Here is a 23,477-nt window from a genome sequence, read left to right on the forward strand (position 1 = left end):
TCTGTACTGATGCATGTGGTTATTCCTCCCAATGTGTAGCATTCCATGCTTGCCCTTATTGAACATCATAAGATTCCTCTCTGTCCAACTCTTCAGTCTGTCCAGGTCTTGCTGAATGGCAGCACAGCCTTGTGGTGTGTCAGCCACTCCTACCAGCTTTGTATCATCAGCAAACTTGCTGAGGGTGCATGCTATCCCTATATCCAGGTCATTGATGAAGATACTGAACAAGACTGCCCAGTACAAATCCACAGGGAACACCACTAGCTACAGGCTTCCAAGTAGACTCTGCTCTACTGATTGCAACCCTCTGAGCTCTGCCAATCAGACAATTCACAATCAATCTCACTGTCCACTCTTCTATCCCTAACTTCTGAAACTTACGCATGAGAATGATATGAGAGACAGTATCAGAAGCCTTGCTGAAGTCAAGGTAGTCAACATCCACTGCTCTCCCCTCATCTACCCATTGGTCATGGTATCATAGAAGGCTATCAGACTGATAAAGCACGATTTTTCCTTAGTGGATCTGTATTGACTACTCCTGGTAACTTCTTTTTCTTCCACTTGCTTAGATATCTGGAATAAGTTGTTTCATCAGCTTTCTAAGGTGAGTCTGACTGTTCTATAGTTTCCCAGGTTCTTCTTGCCCTTCTTGAAGACTGGAGCGATGCTGGCTCTCCTCCAGTCCTCAAGCACCTCTCTTGTTCTCCATGACCTCCATTATGGAGAGTGGTTCAGCAGTCACTTCTGCCAGCTCCCTTAGCAGTCATGGGTGCATTCTGTTGGAGCCCGTGGATTTGTGTATGTTGAATTTGCCTAGGTGATCTCTAACAGGTCCTCCTTGACCATGGGGAAGTCTTCCTTTCTCGTGACTTTCTCTTTTGCCTTCAGGGTCTGGGATTCATGAGGGCCAGTCTTAGCAGTAAAACAAGGAAAGAAGGAAATTGTTCAGTAACCTCGCCTTCTCTGTGTTCTCCATAACCAGGGCAGCCACCTCATTCAGCAGCAGGCCCACATTTTTCCTGGTCTTCCTTTTGCTATCAATATGTTTAAAGAAACCTTTCTTGTTGTCCTTAACCATCCTCACCAGATTTAATCCTAGATGGGCTCTAGTCATCTTTGTTGCATCCCTGTGTGCCCCAGCTGCTTTTCTATTTTCCTTCCAAGTGACCATATCTTTTTTCCACAGTCCATAAACTTTCTTTCTCCACTTGATTTTTTTTTTTTTTTCCCATTAGTTCCTTGCTCATCTGTGTAGGTCCTGCCACTTTTGCCTGATTTCTTAGTGATTCATCAGTCTTGAGCTTGAGAGAAGTGATGCTTGAATTTTAACCAACTCTTTTGGGCCCCCTTACCACAGTGCTTTAACCTGTGGGACATGGCCAAGTATGTTCTTGAAGAGATCATTGTTGGCTCTTCTGATGAGCATGGTTGCAATCTGACTTCCTGACCTGCTTCTTCCACACAACAACTTGAACTCCACTATCTCATGTTTGCTGTAGTCAAGGCTGCCTCCAGTCTTGCAATAATATACACTCAGTTGATTTTATTCTTCAATGCTGGATTTTGCTTTTAAATTTTTAGTGAAGCTTGTCATTTTTACTATTAAATTGTATCATAAGTTGTGTAACTGGTGTTCTGCTTCAGGCAATTGCAATAGTTTTAGTATTTTACTGTCTGGATAATACTAGTTTCAAGAGAGCAGCTGAGGCAGTTTCTGACCTGTGGTCTCCTTGGTGTTGGAGGAGCACATCCTTATGATCATCTCTTTCCATCTAGAGTGGTAAGAGAAGGATGATCCCTTTTCCTTCTGCTTCAGTTCATCACTTGCAGCCTCTTCCAGATAGGGGCACTAATGCAATATATTTGTTATCTAGCAGAGGCTTAACACAGCTGCATGTGTCTGCATAGTCATCTGGCAGCAGAACCCTCTACATGTCCTGAAGGAAACAAAATTTATAGGAAAAGAGCAGGGAGGTTAGGGCAATGTGTTGCAGAGAAAGAACAGTGAGGTTAACGGGAATATGGTCTCTGGACAGCAAAGAAATGGCAAATTAAAATCTCAGGTACATATGGAATAGAGTAAAATAAACAAACAAACGCCTTCTTACAGTGCTCTCTGTCTGAAAGTCAGTGTTGGTTATAGCCAATCTGACTTGTAGAGCTGGGGTGGAAAGGCCAATGCTGACTGTTAATGTCTCTTGTCAGTTTAGCCATTAATGTGTTCACAGGATATACTTCATAGTACTTTCCCTCAGACTTATGTAGTCAGGCAATTTAAACTCAGTTAGGTTGGTTCTCTACATAAAAAGCTTTAAAAATGTTTGGGAGTGGTTTATTACCTACTAATTTCAGGTTACATAGAGCTTGGGGAATAAGTATTTTAACTCTGCTGTACTAGTTGTATAAATATCACTATATTGATATTTGCTTCAGAATTTGAAAATGAAACTGCTTAGATCATTTTTATTGAATAAAACACAAATGCAAATATGAAAAGATAATTGAATGAGATAATTTCTTCCATTTTAACATGATTTATTTACCTGTCAGTATTTCTTTGTAAATTCTCCAGGCGATGGAAGTAGATTGTTACATCTTATTCTCATTTTCAGTCTTTGAAGTATAAACACTGCTTGTGATGAAGAGCGACTCAAAACAAATACATGCTTTGTACTGACTGCATTTTTATGCTTCGTTTTAAGGTCATTCTGTGAGACTGCTTGGTCAGAAAAAGGATAATGGAAAACGTTTGGGTGGAGCACGACTGGATTTGCCAAAGATCAGGAAGAATCCACTTATAGAAATCATTTCCATCAATACAGGGTAAGAATCTTCCAAATGTATTTAGTTCTTCTGAGGAATTGCTTAGTGTATAACTTCTGAGTTATACAGGAGAGGAATAATGATCACTTTTAAATTGTAAAAGATTTAAAATGTCCTTCTTTCTGGAAAACAAACCCCTACTTAATTATGTGCAAGTCTTCTGCTTTCCAGGACTGGAAACAATCTTTTAGTCCTCTAAACATTTCTTAGAAGTAAAACTGCAAAGAGAAGCGGAGAATAAAAAATACTATGTGGTTTTCTCCTCAGCTCTTTTGACTTAGAAGGCAGTTCTGGAATATCATTTGTAATTGATTAAGCTCTGTAAACACCTGATAATCAGATCAGCTATATATAAATGGCTAAATTAGATTTATTTGTTTCTAGCACCTCTGATACATTTCTAAGAGTTTTCTTACTCATATTTCAACCTTTGCTCTGTTTGAAAAAAGCTGGTCTCTGCCCATCAAGCAACTCTAGATGTCTGTTTTTCTATACATTTATGAGTGTTTTTCTGCTTTGAGGAATTTCATCTACAATCTCTCTTCCCTTGATGCTTTTCTGTTCTCCACTCAATTATCTACCATTTGGTCAGTTTCCTAAAAACACAAACAAAAGTCCCTCATATAAGTCTCCTCTGATTTTTCCCATCTTCTTCAACTTACATAGTAATTTCCCAGGTGATGAATATAAAACGCGTTATTGTAGGCATCGTAGGTCAGTGAGAACTCATAGCCTAAAGGAAGAAAAGTATGAAATAGATTAGCTCTGTTTTCACTTTAGTCTTGCACTTTCATAAACGTTTCATGAAGCTGTTAAGCTACTATCTACTTTCTCTTACTTCCTTTTCTTTAAACAATCATTCCTTCATAATTTGATGTCAATCTAGTGTTCTATTTAGAGCAGAATATCAGTTCAAGACTGAAATGTAGTTATTTTTTCTTCTTCTGACCATAAATATAGAGACGACCTTTATTTATTTATTTTTTTTTTCATGTCAAATTGTAATACTTTTAAACTGCAGGTTCATACATGGGTCATTTTTGAAGTGTGCGTGTAAGATTGTCTCAAAATGTAAAAAAATAACCAGTGAGTCATTTGACAACCTTGTTTTGTCTGTTTTGTCTTCATAATCTGCCTGTGGCAATTTTTAGTGTTGATACCACATTGAATCTGTGCTGTTTTTTGTGTGTGAAGACTGGAAAAGTCTTTAAAGATTAGTTTTGGTATAGTATTCTTTATTGAGAGATTATGTCAGACTGGACTGTCTCAAAATAGTAAGAAATACCAAGTTAAAAATAGTAGTTTCCTTCTTGGAGATACATCTGTGTGGTGCTGTTGACTGATAGCATCCAGGATCAGTGTGATTAAGGGCTGCTCATTGAGAAAGGATGAGAAGGAATCAGAGGATGTCAGCAGCTCAGACAGTCCCTTCATCACTGGGACCTGTACTAGTGGCCTTGGCACTGCTTGCAGAGATCGGATGGGGACAAGAGCCATCAACAGCCCCAGATGTGGTAAGCAATAAACCGGGGCTGTGGGATGTAAACAGGCGTGCTGTAAGCCCAGGGTGGGCCTGGGAACGCAGGCCTGAGTGTATCAGGGTTTCCCCACTCAGAAGGAGATGTTGGAGATGGCAGCTAGGGATGGCCAGGGTGGGTGAGACCTGCTGGTGCCCTAAGAGCTGTTACAAGTGGTGGTGTTTTACCATATTGAAGCAGGGCTTAACAAACCCTTGGCCTCTTCTGTGAGGCTTGGAATACATGTATTACCTCAACCCCAAAAGTCTGAGATCTGTGATGGCTTCTGCTAGCCCCTTTCCCTCTCCATTAATACCAAGATCATTATGGGTGTGGACATCTGCCACCTGGAGCTGTTCTGAGAATCTTCAAATATGCTGATTATTAAGCTATTTCTGTTTATTGTAAAGCTGTGTCTGAGAACATGGGTACAATTGAACTGCAGCAGAGTAAGATTTGATTTTTAATTCAGGTTCATATTGTTTTTATTGTTTTTCCTGTCCTGAAAGATTCAGTCTAGGTATAATCATGAACATTTTGTTGCCCATATTCTAGTATATGCACAAATATGAATTAATCCCTTTCAGTCCTTGTGTTTCCTAGGTTGCTGCTATATATGAGCCTGTTTTGTTTCATGAGTCATGTCTGTTCTGCCAAGGGACAAATATATTGTTTCAACTACAGTATGTAGATAATGATCATTAAAATAAAAGAAGGAACGTCTGTGGAGATAATTGCTGCTGCATCACAGCACATTTACTCTTTGAAAGGTGATGCTGTGTCCTTAAAGGGAACTTGATCTTGTTCAGTGTTTGACTTTTTTTTCAGGGGCACAAGAGACTTAACGGGCTGCTCTGATGCACTAATAAACATAAGCAGATCTTCACTTTTTCATGTATCAGATACATAAGGAGGCTTTACCATGCCAGTATATCATATATGCTTTAGGTTGACTCCTATAGCTTTCCTCTAATGCATAATTCCCTTTTCTTCTTACATGGTTTGATGTTACTTTTTTAAAAAGCATTTCAGTACTTTTCAATCAATCATTAATTTTTTTTTCTATGTACTAAGCAGTTAATAAAAGTCCATGATTCTAGCAGAGAGTGGATAGTTGTATTAGTATCTCACGTGTTCTGCAGTGATATTAATAGGTATGAACCTAGAACCTTTGTTTGTGTCTCCCCAAATCTGCTTTGTATTAAAGACACTTGATTCCATGTCTTTCACTGCTGTTCATGACGTAAGTGTGTATTTTGCAGATCATCTGCAGGTAGTAGTAATAGGATACCATGCTAAATGCTGTATGCGGAGAAGGGATGAAGTTGATTTGTCACCCTAACATGTTTTTTCCATCTGTCAGATTGAAGTAAGAAAGAAACGTGTTCTGGAATCCCTTTTGCATTACAGCTTCATTTCAGTCTAGGGAAAATATCTTAGTTCCTCATTTTAATCTAGTCTTCATTAGTGCCCGTCTCATAATCTAGCTACTCAGAGAGCACTGTTGGGATGCAAACGTAATCTTCCACCTTTTTATTATGGCAGTTCTCTATCCTGAATTCTCTGCAGTTTTAACTGTCATTTACTGATGTAACTGTGTTGTTGCTGTGACCCTAGCTCCCTTCTACCCAAGCTGCTGCAATTCACATACACTCCAAATATAATTTCATTTGAGCTTACTGGATGCTTTGGGAAGCATGGAGGGAGTGCAGTATGAGTTGTATGAGCTGAATGTGAGCCTATGATAGAAGTTACTGTTGGGTGGTTTGCACGTGTGTTTGCTGAGATGCTTTCTGTACCCTGAAGAGGTCATTTAAAATGTTCCTAAGCTGATGATGAATCCGCATTTAGTAAAAGAATTTAAAACAAATGTAGTTCTACTTACAGTACTTGGTTTGTTTTATAAATCAAGTGATCAAAAATTCATCCAAAAAAACCCCAAAACTGTAGAGTTAGTGTCTTTAATCCTGACATTCTGGGACAAAAATACTTCACTGATTATGAAGTATGAAAGGTTAAATTCTACTCCTTCATCATTTTCTGTCACAAGCAGTTTTTCAGTTTTATGATGAGTTGGGGAATTTGAGGATTGAATTTTCACCAAGAGTCGCTTTCTGATTTTTTATGAAGTCGCATAATATTCTGTCTACATATTGCATTTCACAGCATTTGCTTAGCATTGAGTCTATAAAATACACCGGAATTACATAGACATGAAAGTGCAGGTAATCCTGTTTGTTTGGTTTGGTTTGGTTTTTGATTCTGCAAAAACTTTTCTCATGTTATAAAAGTTCGCAGTGCTGGATATTTTTCTCCTTGCTTTTGATGGTTAATATCTTGGTATCTGTGAGGTGGTAGGTAACTGTTGTAAAATAATGCTGATAAGAGATCTGGAAAGTTTTTTTCTGGTTTTCACAGATTCATTTTGCTTTGAGTCATCTTTGTATCAGCACATTTCAGGTTGTTTTCAGTATTATAAGCCTTTCTTATACTGGTTGAGAACTATTGGACAAGAAATATCAGTGGCTTTCCTCATAAGGCAGTATATAGGGAGGCAGTGACATCAGCCAGGTATGTAAGGGGATTACAAACAAAAAGGTCAGGAAGTGAAGCATGTGTCTTTTTTGGCCTCCTCCAATGGAGGAGTAGTTATTGCTTTGTAGTCATTTGATGCCTGTACACTAGCAGGTGTGCAGATCCCAGTTAGAACAGTATTTATTCCTTTGCCAGCATAAGGTTGCCCAATGAGAGAAATTGAGGTTTGTTGGATCACTTAGAAGCATCTAGTTATTTATCTGACTGTACTGCGGTGAGTTAAGCACTCATCACGCTCAGATGCAGATTCAGATCCCCAGGGATATACAACACAGGATCAGACTGCATGGAGCTGGGAGGCTGCTTTATTGAATCTATCTTTCTCCAAAGTTTAGACTATTTTTTTTCTTCATTTTTTTGGCAGCCTGTAGTAAGTGGCCTTGCTGAGTATTATTATTCTTTGTGTTGAATCCTTAAGGGTTATTCTTGTCCAATTGTATCACTGGGATAACAAGCAGCTGCCCCACAGTTGCTTGGAGTGCTGATCCCAAAGTATTCTACTGCAGCAATGCCAAGTGTCTCTTTTCCAGAAATCACACATTCTCCTCCTCTCCAGTTAAATAATTGTTTTGTATGAGAGTAGTGCACCGTCGAGTAACTGCAGATACTCACTAGTATCTGGCAGCCCCCTTGTAAGACCGAGTACATGACTGTCAGTCAGATCTACATGGATTATAAATAGCTGGTCACTCTGTGCAGATTAACTAAATATGTGCCATAGTCCAACTTGCCTGAAGGGTAATCAACTCTTATTTAAAATGAGATTTTGACAAAATAGTTTACAGATCAACTAGTATGCACAAGATTGTTTTCTAATTAGGGTAACAAGTTATTATTTGGTAATGGCCTTAAGAAGAGTCCCTAGCTGGATTGTTTATTTCTTGCAGTGGCCTACGTTGCCCTTTCAGATTTTTGGCTAACTGGCTGAGCCAGATTTGTGGCATTCAGCAAACATTATCTATGCTGGTGTGTCCAGCATTAGATTATGGGAATACACTACACTGTTTGACTCCGTTATAGATGAGTTTTCTGCAGACCCTGTCTTGAAATCAGAGTATCTGTTTCCTGAGCAAAATATCTGCTCAGGAAACGATATTGTAGCTTAAGTAAGTCTAAGAGCTTGTGAACCCATTGCCCTCCTGCACCAAGTTTAGCAGGTTATTTCAGTAATAATCTGAAATTTAGTTCAGTAGAACAAGCCTTATTTCTTTGGCTTTCTGTGTTTTCTGATAGGTACTCAATTCTCTTCCTCAATACAGTATCATCTGTAGATAAAAATACAAAGAGACATAGAAAACAAAATCGTTTTGGTATGTGAAAAATTGAATTGCCTACTGTTTGACAGCGATAGACTCATTTTTTGGCAACTGCTTAAATATTTTTAACTATCCTGCAATGTTTTCAACATTTCCATCTTCTCCTAAAATATTGTCATTCCCGTCCTGAATGAATGTTGAGTCTGTATTACAAATCACTTTGTATATTGTAAAATGTTTAACTGAATACTTACAGGATAATTTGTCTTCAGTTTAATTCAATTATTCATGAATGACATACAGATTTTCTATATTTTAATGTTTAATTTTTCAAGATTCTTATGCAAGTTATAAATTATACCACATGCTATATTTATTTTTACTTTAATTCGATGTAAACACTTCGAGCAAACTCCCCAGAAAATGCCAATACAATTACTTTGACTCTATCTTATCTTAGTGTTTAAGCGGATGTTTTCATAACTATTTCACAGTATCACAGTATCGTGCGAGTTGGAAGGGACCTTAGAGATTTAGCTATACACCAATGATGTGACAGAGTCTATCATGTTGATTACCCTCAGAAAATGTAGGAGGTGGAGGTCTGGAAAAGATAGTGCATATACTTGTGAAAGGAAACTTCTCAACTAGAGCTTTTTTGTTCATGTTTTAACCAGTGTTTGCATGTTCTTGTAGTTAGATTCCAGGTATACTCTATACTAAGCATGTATTTCAACCATGCCATGTACTGTGGATCAATCCGTTTTACTCTGGAACAGTTCACAACATAATCTTTGTAGTGAAAAAGATACATACAATTCTGCCATCTGTCAGTATGGGAAGGAATTTTAATTTTAGTTATAATATCTGAAATCAAGTATTGCAAACATTGCAGAAACCACACTGCTGCAACAGAGGGAAAGGAAAAGAGCTGTTTACAACAGAACATTTTAACAGGCTAATTTTTTTGCCTAAGGTCTCTTTCCACTGCAACTTACTGTAACTGGCATCCGTGCTCATTATTTCCTAATGAGATATATAAATAGAGTATTGATTACAGTCTCTGAAAGATTTTTCTTTTTCATTTATTATCGATATCGTACAGTCATAATATTTCACATTTGAAGGATGGGATATAAAATCCAAATATGCTACAACATCTGTAAATACTGCCTGGTATCAGTTTCCCCGAGAACATTAAAAAAATGTATTGTCTATCAAAAAAAGATGATACATCAGTGTTTATCACATTCTCATCTTTCCAACTGTCACGCTTGTATCATTTCAGCATCTCAAAGTGAGTTAAATTCTGCTCTTTGTGCCTCTGTCTTGTTCTGCGTTCCCATTGCTGAAGACGTGCCTCCTCATCTATGTTTTCTCATTGAGAGTAAATGAAAAACAGCTTTTTTCTTGTTAGTTTCCTTGAGGTGATTATGTAAAAGAGTAATTTAAGAAAATAGAAAAGAAATTAGTTGGATTAGGGCCAGGAAATAATTGTTTCCTCCCTCCTGGTTTTTAGCTTGACTTCTGTCTTCTCCCAGACATCAAAGACAGTCACAGCTGGTTCCGTAGGGTAGGCTACACTATTTCCTCCAGAATGAAAAGAAACCAACAACTTTCAATATCTATTAATGAACATTGTTCATATGTTCGAATTAATGACTGAGGAGTGACCCCTTTGACTATGTAGGTGATATTAAGTATATTAAGACATTGGTGAGGCCTCACCTCAAGTACTGTGTTCAGTTTTTCAGTTCAATTTTTTTCAGTACAAAAAGGACATGGAGGTACTGGAGCAGGTCCAGAGAAGGGCAGTGAGGCTTATGAAGGGCTTGGAAAATCAGCCCTATGAGGAGAAGCTGAGGGAGCTGGGACTGTTTAGACTGGGGAAAAGGAGGCTGAGAGGAGACCTTATTGATCTTTTCCAATATCTGAAGGGTGCTTACAGTGAGAGCGGGGCAAGTTTCTACTCACTGGTGACAGGATGAGGAGAAATGGGCACCAAACCTTTTCCTTACACGTTTTAGTAGATTTTGTTTTGTTCTTGTACATCTTCAGTGAATTTGCTGTTTCACACACTTAGAAAATTCGGGAAGACTCGTAAATTTGCCCGAAATAACTAAGGAATTCTCTAAACTGCAGTGCTCCACACATCTTGCAAGTTGCTGAGAAAAACAGCAGTAATCACATGCTCTAACTGCATCATCACATTGAAACTTTGGGCAGCTTCAGGCATATTTGTGCTCCTTTGTCACTAGGTGGCTTCCCACACTGCGCAGTTGTGTTTCTTTTTAACCCAAAGGGAAGATCACCAGAAATTAATTCAATCTCCAATTCTTAAGTTAAACTATGAGGGGAAAGGATGTGTGTAGGGAAATAAGCTTGATCTCCTTTTGTGTAGGTATGATGTATAGTTTCCTGCTGTTTCAGATGATTCTTTTCGATACTGCATTCCTGATTATCTTGAACAATGATCTAGAATGTGAGCCAGCTTCAGCATACAGGAATCTGATTCCAGGTTAGTGCAGATTATTGTAAAGGGACTTCCTGCCTGTCTTTTGGCATGTGCTTACCAACAGCAGTATTTTTGGATCACACAATGAGACTGGGGTCTGCTTGAATGAGAAAGGATGGTTTTGAAGTTATTTGCAGTTTCATATAGCCTTAGTTCTGACATCGGTATTCTTTCTGAGGTTGGAAATGAATTCCTCCTTGTTGAGAAAAGAGTTCATTTGCTTCCTTTCTCTCAGTGCCCACGTACATATTTCCTAAGAGAAATCTGACCAGAATCCTGAGAAACATTTTATTCTTTTCTCAGATTACTGTAAATATTGAAAAATAGCCCCATGTGTCATAATTAACATTGTGTTGTCATTAGTCCTAGCTTTTTACATAGGAACATAAAAACTAGGAAAGCAAAGCAAACACTCAAGAAGAAATTGTTTTGAAAAATAGACAGTGCTTTTGAATGATAGTTTATGAAATGCCTATTCTGTATTTTAATAGTTTATTTTGAAGCATTGTACAATTAAAGAGTTTAAAGTTTCACTATGTCTTTAATGCCCATCAGCAGAATCTGGTAACTTTGAGTTGCTGACTATTAATAATCTCTTTTGCTAGTATTACTATGACTGTTAAACATGAACAGAAAAGTGAACATGTGTCAAAGAGTCCGACTGAAGTATTTTCTGTACCCTTGTAAGTCAAGGTGGAGTTTTTGGAGAACTGACAGGGAAATGCCCTAAATGATGTGTGGAAAGAGGAAGCAGAACTTGGGTGATTTGGTACTGAAAATATCTTGTGCTTCGGTTAGTTCTTAAGCTTAATTTAGAGATAACTTTAATTGGAAAGGTTTTTTCCCGAAAAAAAAATGGGTAGGCAGGCTCCAAAAAGGATTTTGCATTGTTTACAAAATGCCAAAGTACGTGTGGGCAATTCCTTGAGGTATCCTTACTGACCTGTGTCAATTCTTAAGATTTGAAAAATGGGAAGGGTAAAGGCATTTTGTCTGTGAACGTCAATATATGATGTATTTGCAAAAACACTGAAGCAAATAGACTTAAAAGAGTAGGTTGATATCTTCCTCAATACTAAAAATTGGAAAAAATATATATAGTTTTGTGGCTAATGTTATTGAGAAGTATCACCATTTGCATACTTTTATGTATCATTATTCTGGGTTATCGTTCTTGAAAGGCAGTATATTTAAAAAAAAAAAAAATCAGATGTAGACTTTAATGATAAAAAAAAGGTTATATGGAATTTGCATTTCAAATAGCCCAGTAAAGAGGAAAACAGAGCAGATTTCTGTGTTCTTTCTTCTTTTGCTTTTACTCCAAGATCCATTTTAGAAGAGATAATATATCAAGAACAGATATATTTAAAAGAGGCACTTTAAGGGCTCCCTGCCCTTCAGATGTGGAGATGTGGAATGTGGGCAGTAAAATAGTAAATTTTGTAAATTCTTTTTTGACTAGTTACTTTAACTTCTGTCTTAGGCTATATCAGCTTTACTAAATATCTGCTTGAAAAAATGATGTTAAACTTCCCAGTTTCTGGTCCCTTTAATCTTAACACATTAGTCTGCAAGTTGATGCTTTAGGATTGAGGATACTCAAAGCAGCCTCTGCTGCGTTTTATTCGCATTCTTACATGTTACAGCACCATGCAGCAGTTCTTTGCCAAATGAGTGGAAAGATACTGCTTAGACTGGAACAAAATGTCATTACATCCTTCCATAATTATATGCTAGATGTCATGGGGAGCCATGTCTGCCTGTCAGTTTTTATCTAGCTGCATGAGTGTCCAACCTGTGGATTTTATGTTGTCATTGCTCTTTTTTATGTTCTAGTAATGTATGTGTATGTATAGAAGATGTTTCTGCATTATCTTATATACTATAAACAATAATATAACTATATTATATATTCTGTATGTGGCCCAAAACAATTTATCATCATTTAATGAGGCCAAGGCAAGCCAAAAGGTTGGACATCCGTTCTAGGGGATGGTTTCTTTTCAAAGATCTGAGAATTGTCTGAGGCAGTTCATCTCTGATGGATTCACAGTCATGTTTAGAATTCCTTGGTGAACTGGATGAAGTCACTGCACTTGTGAAAATCTTTAATGTATTCCTATTCTTTTTGTGGAGATTGCACATCAATGTTTTCATTGAAATCATCATAATCCTTGCTTTTCTGGGGGGCTCGACCAAATGAGCTCCCAAGGTCCCTTCCAATTTCAGCCATTCGATGGTTCTGGGGTATTTAAATAGAAGCATGTAGTAATGGAAAGGCCCAGTTGTTTAGTAGTGGTAGAGACCTCCGCTCAGAGGTAGCTGTGGTTTGACACTTCAAAAAGAAAAACCCTAAGCAATGGATTCCCCATTCCATGCAGAATGCCTCTCCATTTCCCGACTTAAAAGCATTTCCTGTGCAATCTTGTATGCCTATTCAGTCTCCGGAAAGAGGAACTCTATTTCCACATTCCTTGCCTGCCGGGCAGAGCGAATTATCCCCACTGGAAACATCCACCCCAAGCTTCTGTCTCTGTAACTTACCATGCTGAATTTCATCAGCCTGAATTACATCAAGATTTTAATGCTTTTTTTTTCATTACTTCTTTCCGAATTCGTGCTTTAAAACATATGTTTTCTATTTTTTCCTGTAGTAACTCTGCGGAATTTTGTTTTTAGAGTTTATTTTCAAGATGTCAGATGTGGAGTAGAGTTTAAGCTTATTATTATTATTATTTAAAGGAATTTTGTTGATATTTGTGTGGATTTTCCAAAAAAAGAGCTTGTTAAGCAAAGGTCATGTACAAAATTGTCACTCGTCACATGCTTATCTAACTTATTTTTAAACTAATACACAAGTGTCTAAGTATCACATGGTCTTTCTTGCACTGCAGACTGGTGCCTGCCCTGGTATCTTTTCTGTTCTTAAGAGAGAAACATCTAATGTTTTTTGCCTCCTGTGAGTATGCTGTTAGTCATGTATGTCATGTAATGTTGCTTAGCTTCTGAAATACAGTCATTTTTTTTCAGAAGGTCTGTTGAGTCTCTGCAGTTCAAGTTGGTACCACATGGAACATTACAGTTGAGGAAATGTTTACTGAAGGATTTGTTTAGTCATCCGCAGCGCTGTGTTCCAGCAGTTTGTTTTATAGCATTTGTTAGAGAGTTTGAGGAAGAACTCTCTTTACTGTCAGTATAGAGTTTTTCTGCAAATTAAATTGTTTTGATAGAATCATAAAATGGCCTGGGTTGAAAAGGACCACCAGACCAGGTGCTCAGAGCCACATCCAAAATGTGCTTTTCTTGTTCAAAGCTATAGACTACATGTGCCGTTTAGAAAAATAAAATATGAAGTGTAGTGGCTCAACGGAGCTGCTGAAAAACATGCTAAAACTTTTTCTTGTTGGAATAGTTCTTTAGGAAAATGCACTAACTTTTCTCTTTAATTTTACCACTTAAATGAGGAACAGTTGAATAAAAGTGCTAGAGGGGAAATGTTGTTACAGATAAAACTAAGTATTTGCATCTTTAGGAAATTCTAGCTGAATAGTTCAGCACATTGAATAAATTAACTTTCAGTTCTGTAATTAAAAAGTAATGCAGTGACACACTGTAAACATTTGAATAACCTTTGAGTTCAGACTAAAAGGTCAGTGTATGTCTCCACTAAGCTTAGCCATTTTGCCTCAATCAAAGGCAAAAACTAATCCTGCACTTAGTAGTTTGTATCTGCACTTTGCAGGGACATGCTAAGGTTGCAAGGGAATCTTATTGTTTCTGTAGCTGATGTGTTTCTTGAACATGTCCAAATCATAAACTAGCAATTCTGTGGAAACAGGCCATCTAGTCCAAGTTAGTTAGATGTATCTGTATGTACAAGTTCCAGTTATCTAGGACTTGTTCTGTTTAGTGCAGTGCTGTTTAATTCTCTACTACATATAGGTTTCCTTTTCCTGCAGACATTCCCCTCGTGTGCCAGTTACACATCTCTTTCATCCCCACCAAAAGCCTAACTAGAGCAAATTGCATTTTCCAGACACTTTATAACCAGCTATTCTTCTGCGGTTCAGACATCTGCAGAACTTAATAACTACAGTGGGAATTTTAATCATGGAATTTAAACTAAGCCCTCCATTTATATTGTCACTTCATTCTACCCTACATATACTTTACAACTGTTGTTTCCTTGAGTACAAATGTAATGAGGATGTGCAGTTTGTAGTCAAATTATGGGAATGAAGCCATAGCATTCAACTGATGACTAAATAAAAGAATAGAAAGCTTGAGAGATAACTGTAAAATGGTATTGAAAAGTAGATAGAGGTGTGAAGTGATGGCACTTCTTGCATGTTTTTTAAGGTTTCATATTTTTTGAGGCCAGAAAGAGCTGTCTGAAGGATTGTGTATTATTATGATTTCCCCCGTCCTCTTTCACACTATCTCTTCTTTTGAATATGACAGCTGTGAGTTAGAGTTCATCTTCTTTTCCCTCATTCTCTAAGTACACTCAGTTTAAACACAGGATGTTTTTTTTTTTTTAATGTGGACTGTATTTAATGTAAAAAATACTATCAATTTGAAGGCAGAGGGAAGGGCGGCAGGATGGCTGAGTAAAAGGAGCATGTGAGCATACAATTAATGCAGGTTTAAATTAGTGTGTCTTAACCGGGATTTTTTTTAGGACTCGTAGTTGTGAATATTTGCTTGAATATACGTTTTCTGTTCAAATGTTCCAAAAATCATCTGAGGCTGAAAAAATACCCTCAACCTGCCAATTGAATTTCACTTTGTACAAAAATTAGGATATCCTTGTTGAAAAATGGTGAGCAGGCCACAGCTCTCTGGTATAATATGTGAAAACAGCACTGAAACTTACCAACCGAAGCAGATCTGTGTATTTGCTCTATTCTTTTATGTGAGGAGAAATACATCTTCTCAAGACTTGCTCTGCCTGGCAACTATTAAAATAACTGAGTAGAGGTTTTCACTGTGAATTGGCTTTGTTTCTTTAGCTATACGTCAGACTTCCAAGGCCTTTTTTTTTAAGGGAAATTATGAAGTACCCTGAACAGCCAGTAAACACAGTGGGTTTTTTGTGTTAGTGTATATCAGCTGATGTAACTTTGTTTTCCAAAGGGAACGATTCTCTTCTGAAAAGCAAAGAGATCTATGTCCACTGAGTCTACTAAAACCAATCAGAATCTGTAGTCTGAGCAAAGGCACAATGAGATGCTCAGCATGCTGCCATGTGCTCTCATGTGAGAGCCTTTGCTGTTTATACAGTATGTTCAGAGCTTTTTTTCCCCCTATCAATTTGTTTTACACTTATGATGCAGGTGTGTTTGCAGAACGGAGCCTTAAGTCAGTTTGAGTGAAGTGCATTCATAGGTTTAAGTGGGGTCAGATACAACAAAACTGATAGATTTTGCCTTTTTTTGGTAAGGCTTGTTTACAATTTGGTTTGTGTAGAACATTTCAGAGGAATATGGAGTAGTACAAATATACTTTCCTGGGGGCACTTAGTTACGGGCTTTGGACAGTTACTATTTCTGTGACTCTATTAGATTTAGAGGCATTTTGATTAATGTAGCACACAGGTGAACGATGGCATGAAGCAAAACATGATTTATACAACAGTCAATAACTGCATAGACTTGTAACAATGCCAGTGTGCATGCTTCCTCAATACTCAGTGTATAGATGCAGTGCCCCTTTCTTGTATTCCTTATTCCTGTGAAGGAATACGATGAAAGCTGAAAATTAATTAGTGCAGAATGTATTCCTCTGTTGTTGTTAATACACTAAAGGATTTCTGATAGTTTTTTTCCTGTGGACTCTTAGCTGACCACAACTTCAACAATATGCTTGGGAATACTTTGCTAATGACTGGCAGCTCTCCGTTCCAATAGACAAATCAGATGAGGACCATACCTGTTTCTCTATTAATGTTAGACCTAAATGTGCCATAGTGCACCTGAAGCATGTGAATATCATGGTAGTATCACATTCTAACTGTATGTTGTACCGAACAGAACCATAATTATTAACTGTAGGTACTATTCATGGTATCTTTCCTTTAATGCTTTTCTCTAGTTTTCCTTGTGCAGACCAGTCCTCTCTGCATTTGTTTCTCATTTTGTGGCTGTTCTTACCCATCTAGTTGAAGTACTGGTAGCATGTTGTTCTTCCCCTGTGCATCTCCCGCACATACCCGCTCTGTATGCACTTACCCATGCTGACACAGTGTTGGAGCAGAGTTGGTCTCTGGACATTAGAAGGGGATAGTGCCAATGTCTCAGTCATGAGATCAGCTGAAGTACAGCCTGTCTCAGTGCTTTTAAAGTACTTTTCCTTCTGTCTAATTGCTGTTTCCTGTGTATAGCTTAGGCCCATTGCTTCTCAGCCTCTGACCCTGAACTCCAAAACCAGCCTGGCTCTCTCTTTTTTATACCCTCCCATTAGCTCTTTGTAGACTACAGTAAGACCTCACCTTCTTAGTGCTGAATAAACCCAGTATTCATAGCCTGTCCTCATGTGTAATGCATGCAAATCTCCCAGATCATCTTGGCTATCTCCTGTGTGCTCGTTCCCTTTTGTCAGTCTGCCTTGCTCTAGGACACAGCTTTACAGCTCACAAGTGCCAAGCAGGAGGCACTAACCACTTTAACCTCTTGGTTTAATTTCATGAGTACAGTCCTGTCACACAGAGCAATATATATGCCTTTCTTCACTGTAAGGACACATGACTGTCTCACACTGAGTTTATTGCCCACCTGGACCTCAAAGTGTTTTTTCATATACCCATTTCATAGCAGTCAGCCTCCTTCCTCATCTCCATATTTGCATAGGTTATTCTGTCCTAGACATGAGGCTTTTTATTTGTGATTGTTGAACTTCACAAGGTTCCTGTTAGCCCATTTCTCAGGGTGTTAAACTTTGTACAGCTGACCACAGCCCTTGGAACCCAGCAGCTTGGCCAGTTTTTCCATTCACCTCTTCAGTCTTTATCAGAGCAATTTGGCTTTAAGAGCTCAATGTAAGACTGGTGAAGACCTGCCTGAAATCAAAGTACATGACATCTCCTGCCCTCCCCTTGGCGTAGTGGGCCACTTCCTTGAATAAGGCTAGGTCACAGTAACCAATTCTGCTGCGCAAGGAGAATGTCATTTTGACCCTCTCAAATAAAGGCAAACAGATGTGACATCATCAGCACTCTTTATCGGTGAGAGCACTGCTGTAGCACTGCAGAGCTCACTGAGCAAAGCAGTAAAGTTTGTTACTAGTTTGGCTTTGTTAAACAGCCCATGAACTTCTGTTTCAAGGATGGTCAGTGCAAAACACCTGTCATCCTAAAGACTGGGTCTTTTTAAGAGCACTTCAAAGGTTGAAAAGTGGTTTCAAGTCATCTATTGCAAAGATAACGTTCTTGTAGCCGGTTGTTGCTGTGAATGTGGGGAAAAAAACTTCCATTTCATTTGAGTGTTGACTAAGGCCTGTAAACAACTGAATTGCTGAGCTAATTTGTGTTCTGTCTGTCCACTGCCTTTTTTTTTCCTTTCCCCCCAGCTAAATGCTTGCCTTTGATGACTGGAGCTGCTTCTTGCGTATTTTGCAGCCTGTAATGTCTTGGAGGCTGTTTAGATCCTGACTCCTCAAGGGGTTCTGTGGCCAGTTTGAATGCTCTGATTTGTGCACCAAAGGCTTTCTTTGTGATGTTTCTGATTTGCTTTCAGATGACTGACCATTGCTATCTGAGTTGCAATGAAGGTTTCAAAAAGAAGAGTAATCCAAAAATTTCTCTTCAATGTGAGCCTAAACAGATTAAAAATTAGATATCTTTGTGCTCTTAAACAATAAAATGTAATTAGGCTAGCGAGTTAAGGTTTCTGTCAGAGCTGGCAGCAGTTGTACTAGAAATGTTTCAGACTCACCACAGACTTGTGTGGTTAAAGAGGAAATCGAAGCAGACAAACACAAGCCAAGTAGCTTGGAAGAAAGTCAGACTGTTCCAGTCACTGGGACATGAGAATAGCACAGGAGAGTTGCAGGCATCGTGATCACTGAATGCTAGACAATAGGAGAAAGTTAGGAAGAAAATAGAAGGAGAAAAGGGTGGTGGGTTGTTTGCTTTTTAAATTAAAAGGCTGAGGAATCCTTGGAAAGGGAGAATTTTAGAGAAGCAAAGCAGATGGAGAAGTTGAGGATGATTAGTTGTTTAGTAAATAAAGGCTACTATTTCCTGTTTTTCTGCATTAACCGTATGCTTTTGCATGCACTTTCACAGTAAAATGCTTTTTAATCTATTTCAAACAATACCACTGTAAAATAGTGAAAAGAAATTCCTTTATAAATATTAGATTTACAGAATCACAAAACTGTAGGGCTTGGAAGGAACCTCTGGAGATCATCTAGTCTAACCCCACTGCTAATGCAGGTTCCCTAATCATTCAAATTAACCTGGCTAATTATTCAACAGTCAGTGCCTTAACTACTGTTTTCTTTGGGATACTCTTAGAAGGTTCTGGGGCTATAAGGAAGATAAGTCCATGAAGATAATTGGACTGAGTGAGCTATATAACTGTTACAGGGATTCATTTGTTTCTAACAGTCCCCTAGGAATCTCTTAAATGCAAACACAAGATCTTTGGTTTAAGCTTATATTTTTAAAATGAATCAGTCATTGGATTCTTATAATTGTGTAAATCAATCTGTTAAACTGCTTAGAAAATCTCAGACGGATTTCAGATAGGGCAGTTATGTTGAGATGTGTTGTCTCTTTTCATTTGAAGTTGCTAGTGAAACATAACAAAGAGTATGTGCTTGAGGCATGTATCTCTTTTTACTGCTTCATGTAACCTTTCTCCCCCCTCCCCCAAAACTGATGTGTTTATCACACGTCACAGAGATGGCATGTAAGAACAGCAGCATAGCACTAATGTACTATACTATTAGTACTGTGTACTAATGGTGTGTAATGCTTAGATCCTTGTCCACAGCAAAGCTTATAGAATTTCTGCTTCTGCCACAGCTTGTAGGACATTTTGAGGCAGGAAGGTTTGTGCACAACCCATCACTGGGAGGGACAACTTCTAGATTATAAATGCTGAGTTTGTTTTTGTTAAGCACTGATTTCTGCCATTATTTTGCCCAGACAATTCAGAACTGTTTTCCCACAAACACTGTGCAGGTACTTTCTTTTAAATTGGTCTGATGGAAATCTCAGATAAATTCTAAATTAAGCCCGATAGGTTCAGTGTTGCTGAAATATAACTTTTTCCCTTCCAGGATGTTTTGACTAGTACAAAAACAATACCTTTTATCCCAAGAATTCATGTGGTACCTGCTGTACACTACAGGATTAACTGTGGCCTAATGTTTCCTATGGGATTTCGCCACTCTAAAAGGGTCTGTTCCAGAAGCCATTCGGGAAGTGAAAAACAATAGCTCTTAGCACAAGCAGTGGTCTGCATTTGAACTGTGCTTTCTACATGGGTGATTCAGGACCTGCTGATATTGTGAAGATGATTGATAAATAAGGTGGATGGCTTATAGAAAGATGCTTGACTCTCCCCATCTCCCACCTGATTCTTCTCCTTCCCTTTGTGGAGATAAGTCAAGATGCTTCATTTCCCCTTGCTACTTAGAAGTCACAGTTTTTCTTTTAATACTTCATGATCTAGAAAACTTTGAAAGCTGAATTTTTAAACCTTAAGAAATTGCAAATTTCTATTCCAATCAGGTTTTGCAGCACATTCGATATGTACAATGCTAGGTTATCTGCCTGCAGTAGTGCTATTCTGTAGTGAAATTATACCGTATGATGCTTTAAATACTAAGGTAACTGTGAATTCACAGCTCTCTTTTAATGTCAATCTGGAATACTGAATGAATTGATTCAAACAGTTGCCGAACTTTGGGGACAGAATAATTGATCAAGAATTTCTTTGCACAGACTCTGAATAGTGACATTGGAGTACATGATTTTGTAGACTGTAAATCATTGGCCTTTAATTGGATAAAGTGAGTGTGTGATGGTAGAACTACTACTACCATGGCCTTTGAATTGCCTGCACTTTACTGCAGAGATTCAGATTCATAAAATGCAGATATTGAAAGTGAAGAATTAAATCACACTATAGCTTATCAAATTAAGAGAGTTGCCTTATCTCCAGATTCCTTTTGAGTAGTAACTGGTGAGACATTACCAAATACAATACTGTCTTCAAAGGAGTTTGGGAGAACAACAGTGTAATGCACATTGATCCCTTTTTGTTGTGCATGGGATGGCTTGTAGAATTAATTGGGCCGGAAGAACCCCAGGCACCTGTACAGACTGGAAGGAGTAGTCCTTGAGAGCAGCTCAGCAGAGAAGGACCTGGGGGTCCTAATGGATGAGAAACTTAACATGAGCCAGCAGTGTGCTCTTGCAGCTTGGAAAGCATATGGTATCCTGGGCTCCATCAGGAGAGGGGCGGCCAGCAGGGATAGGGAGGTGATTGTCCTTCTCTACTCTGCTCTTGTGAGGCCTCATCTGGAGTACTGTGTCCAGGTATGGAGCCCTTAATACAGGAAGTTTGGTGGCCCTGCCAGGCAGGGGGGTTGGAGCTTCATGATCCTTGAGGTCCCTTCCAACTTGGGTCATTCTGTGATTCTGTGTGTGTGATTAAAAAAAAATAGCATCCAGTACTTTGTATCATACCTCAAGAAAAATATGGGCAGTCCCAAACATTGGGGAGCGTGTTTTGAAGGATCATCCAGTTTTCTTCTAAAACTTTGTTGTGAGACATTTTGTTATTAAGTAGACATTGCTGTTTCAGAACAGTTACTAAAATAGTTGGCCTCAAAGATTTGTACATGCCCTGACTTCGGAGAAGTCCTGTTTTTATCACATGGAAATTTGCACTGTAACATTGAGTGCATCTTTGTGGCATAGCCATTATGGCGCATGCCCAGGCTCCCTGAACAAACCAGGATTTCTGTAAACAAACACTATTTCTGTAATAATGTGGTTTGCTGCTTAGACTGATTGGCCTTGATGAGAAATAGCTTGCCTCTGTTTCAAAAATACTTTGAATTCCAAATCTGTTTTAAAGTGAAAACACACTCCTAGGCTTTTAAAGGAAAATATCTTCCATGTTGTTGTGGATTGAAAAGCTGTACTGTAAAATGTACAAACTTCAACAACATATCCTGAAAGCAAGGCGAGCATATTAGGCATATTTTCTCTTCCATATACTATTTTTGCCTTGGTCTGTTGCAATTAAGCTTGATGAGATTTAAAAAATTTGGAAGTGCAAAGTAGCATTTGCTGAGGTAAAATATTAATAAATATTCATCATATTTAACTCAATACAGGGGGCTATTATGATTGCAACACTTGCATCCTAAGGAGAAAAACGTTTGTAGAGTTCTACCAGCTCTTGTTCAGCAGGTTTTGAGTAGCATCCTTCTCCCTTTCACCTGTAGGAAGTACGTATTTCTCCTTCGTTTTTTTGTTGTTCAGGCAGGCCACAGAAGAACTTTTTTTCACTTGCTCACATTGCAGGGCATTTGAATCAAATTTACATTTGATACAAAACTCAGAAGTATTTAGCAAAAGCCTAAATCTCTTCTGTGGACTGTATATTGAAACAAGCAAGTCATTTTCTCAGGAGGAATGCTTTTTGCAAACACAAAACGCTCGGCTGCCTAAGAAAGTCTGGTAAGTGCAGAGAAAAGGTGTGGGTGACTGTTAAGAACGATCTTTCTGTATTTGTACTGATAAGGTGGTCCAGCATAATACTAGAGGTACTGTAGTAGTGGCGGAATTTTTTTGATAGGGCAAACTTGATAAAGCCTGATATTTGTGTAATTAGTGAGATTTCATAAGAGCAGATATTAGTAAATATTTTGAGTCAGCTGTGGTTAATGGCATTTTAGTACCACGGAATTCTCATCTAGGAGAAAATCGCCTCATGACTGATTCTTTTTTCTAGAATCTCATTAGTGTGATACCAACCCAATATTTACTGGATTATTCAGGAAATTAAGAGGACAGTGCTGTCTTCCTTGCCCCACATTAACTACCCAACCACCCACAGTGCGGCAGGGATCTTCTGTCATATGACACTGGGGCAGCTATGAAGCTTTCACATCTTGTTCACAGATGTCTGTTCTTGGTCAATCACAGTAAATGTGAGTGAACAGCACACTAATTGCACATCACAGTCATTGAACTGTTTTACGATCCTTGAATGAAATATGTTTTATACTCATGTCTGAGAGTGGAATCCTGTCTTCGCTAAACATAGTGGCACAAGTTCTATTAATTTAAGAGGAACCAAGATTTTGCTCCTCATCTGTGTTATTCTCATCTGCTGCTGAAATCCACTGATTAGTCACACTGAAGGAAAGTCCTTCTTTTTCTGCTCTGTCATGTGTATTCTTATTTATAATTAGTTCCTTCTGCGGTGGGTAGCCTTTCAAGTTAAGTGTGTGCTTTATGAGGAATATTATTATACTGAAAATAGTTTGCTTTTTTAGAAAAGAGTCTGCTTAAAGTAATGCACTGCTTAGGCCACGTATGAGTTCAACAATATGAAGACCAATGGTTCCTGTGCAGCAGAATTTCAGGCACTCAACCAAATTGTCAGTAATGACAGTTTGGTCAAGTGAGAAAAGTTTTTGAATAAGCCACATGACAGTAATTTATTCACGTATAGCATTTGGTTTGTGTTCTGTGTATTGGGTACATGGCAGAATAAAGGTTAATAATTCATAGCAAGA

At 38.2% G+C, this 23,477-nt stretch overlaps 1 protein-coding gene across 2 annotated transcripts in view; it reads left to right on the plus strand.

Annotated features, from left to right (window-relative positions):
• The window catches only part of CDKAL1 (CDKAL1 threonylcarbamoyladenosine tRNA methylthiotransferase), a 344,063-nt gene that overhangs the window by 117,272 nt on the left and 203,314 nt on the right, over nt 1–23,477 (plus strand). For both annotated transcript variants that reach the window (XM_072328453.1, XM_072328454.1), the window contains exon 8: nt 2,709–2,829. In XM_072328453.1, the coding sequence (XP_072184554.1) occupies nt 2,709–2,829 (121 nt within the window). The remainder of the gene's footprint in view (nt 1–2,708; nt 2,830–23,477) is intronic.

This window comes from Excalfactoria chinensis, chromosome 2, assembly GCF_039878825.1.
Source record: "Excalfactoria chinensis isolate bCotChi1 chromosome 2, bCotChi1.hap2, whole genome shotgun sequence".
Lineage (NCBI taxonomy): Eukaryota > Metazoa > Chordata > Aves > Galliformes > Phasianidae > Excalfactoria > Excalfactoria chinensis.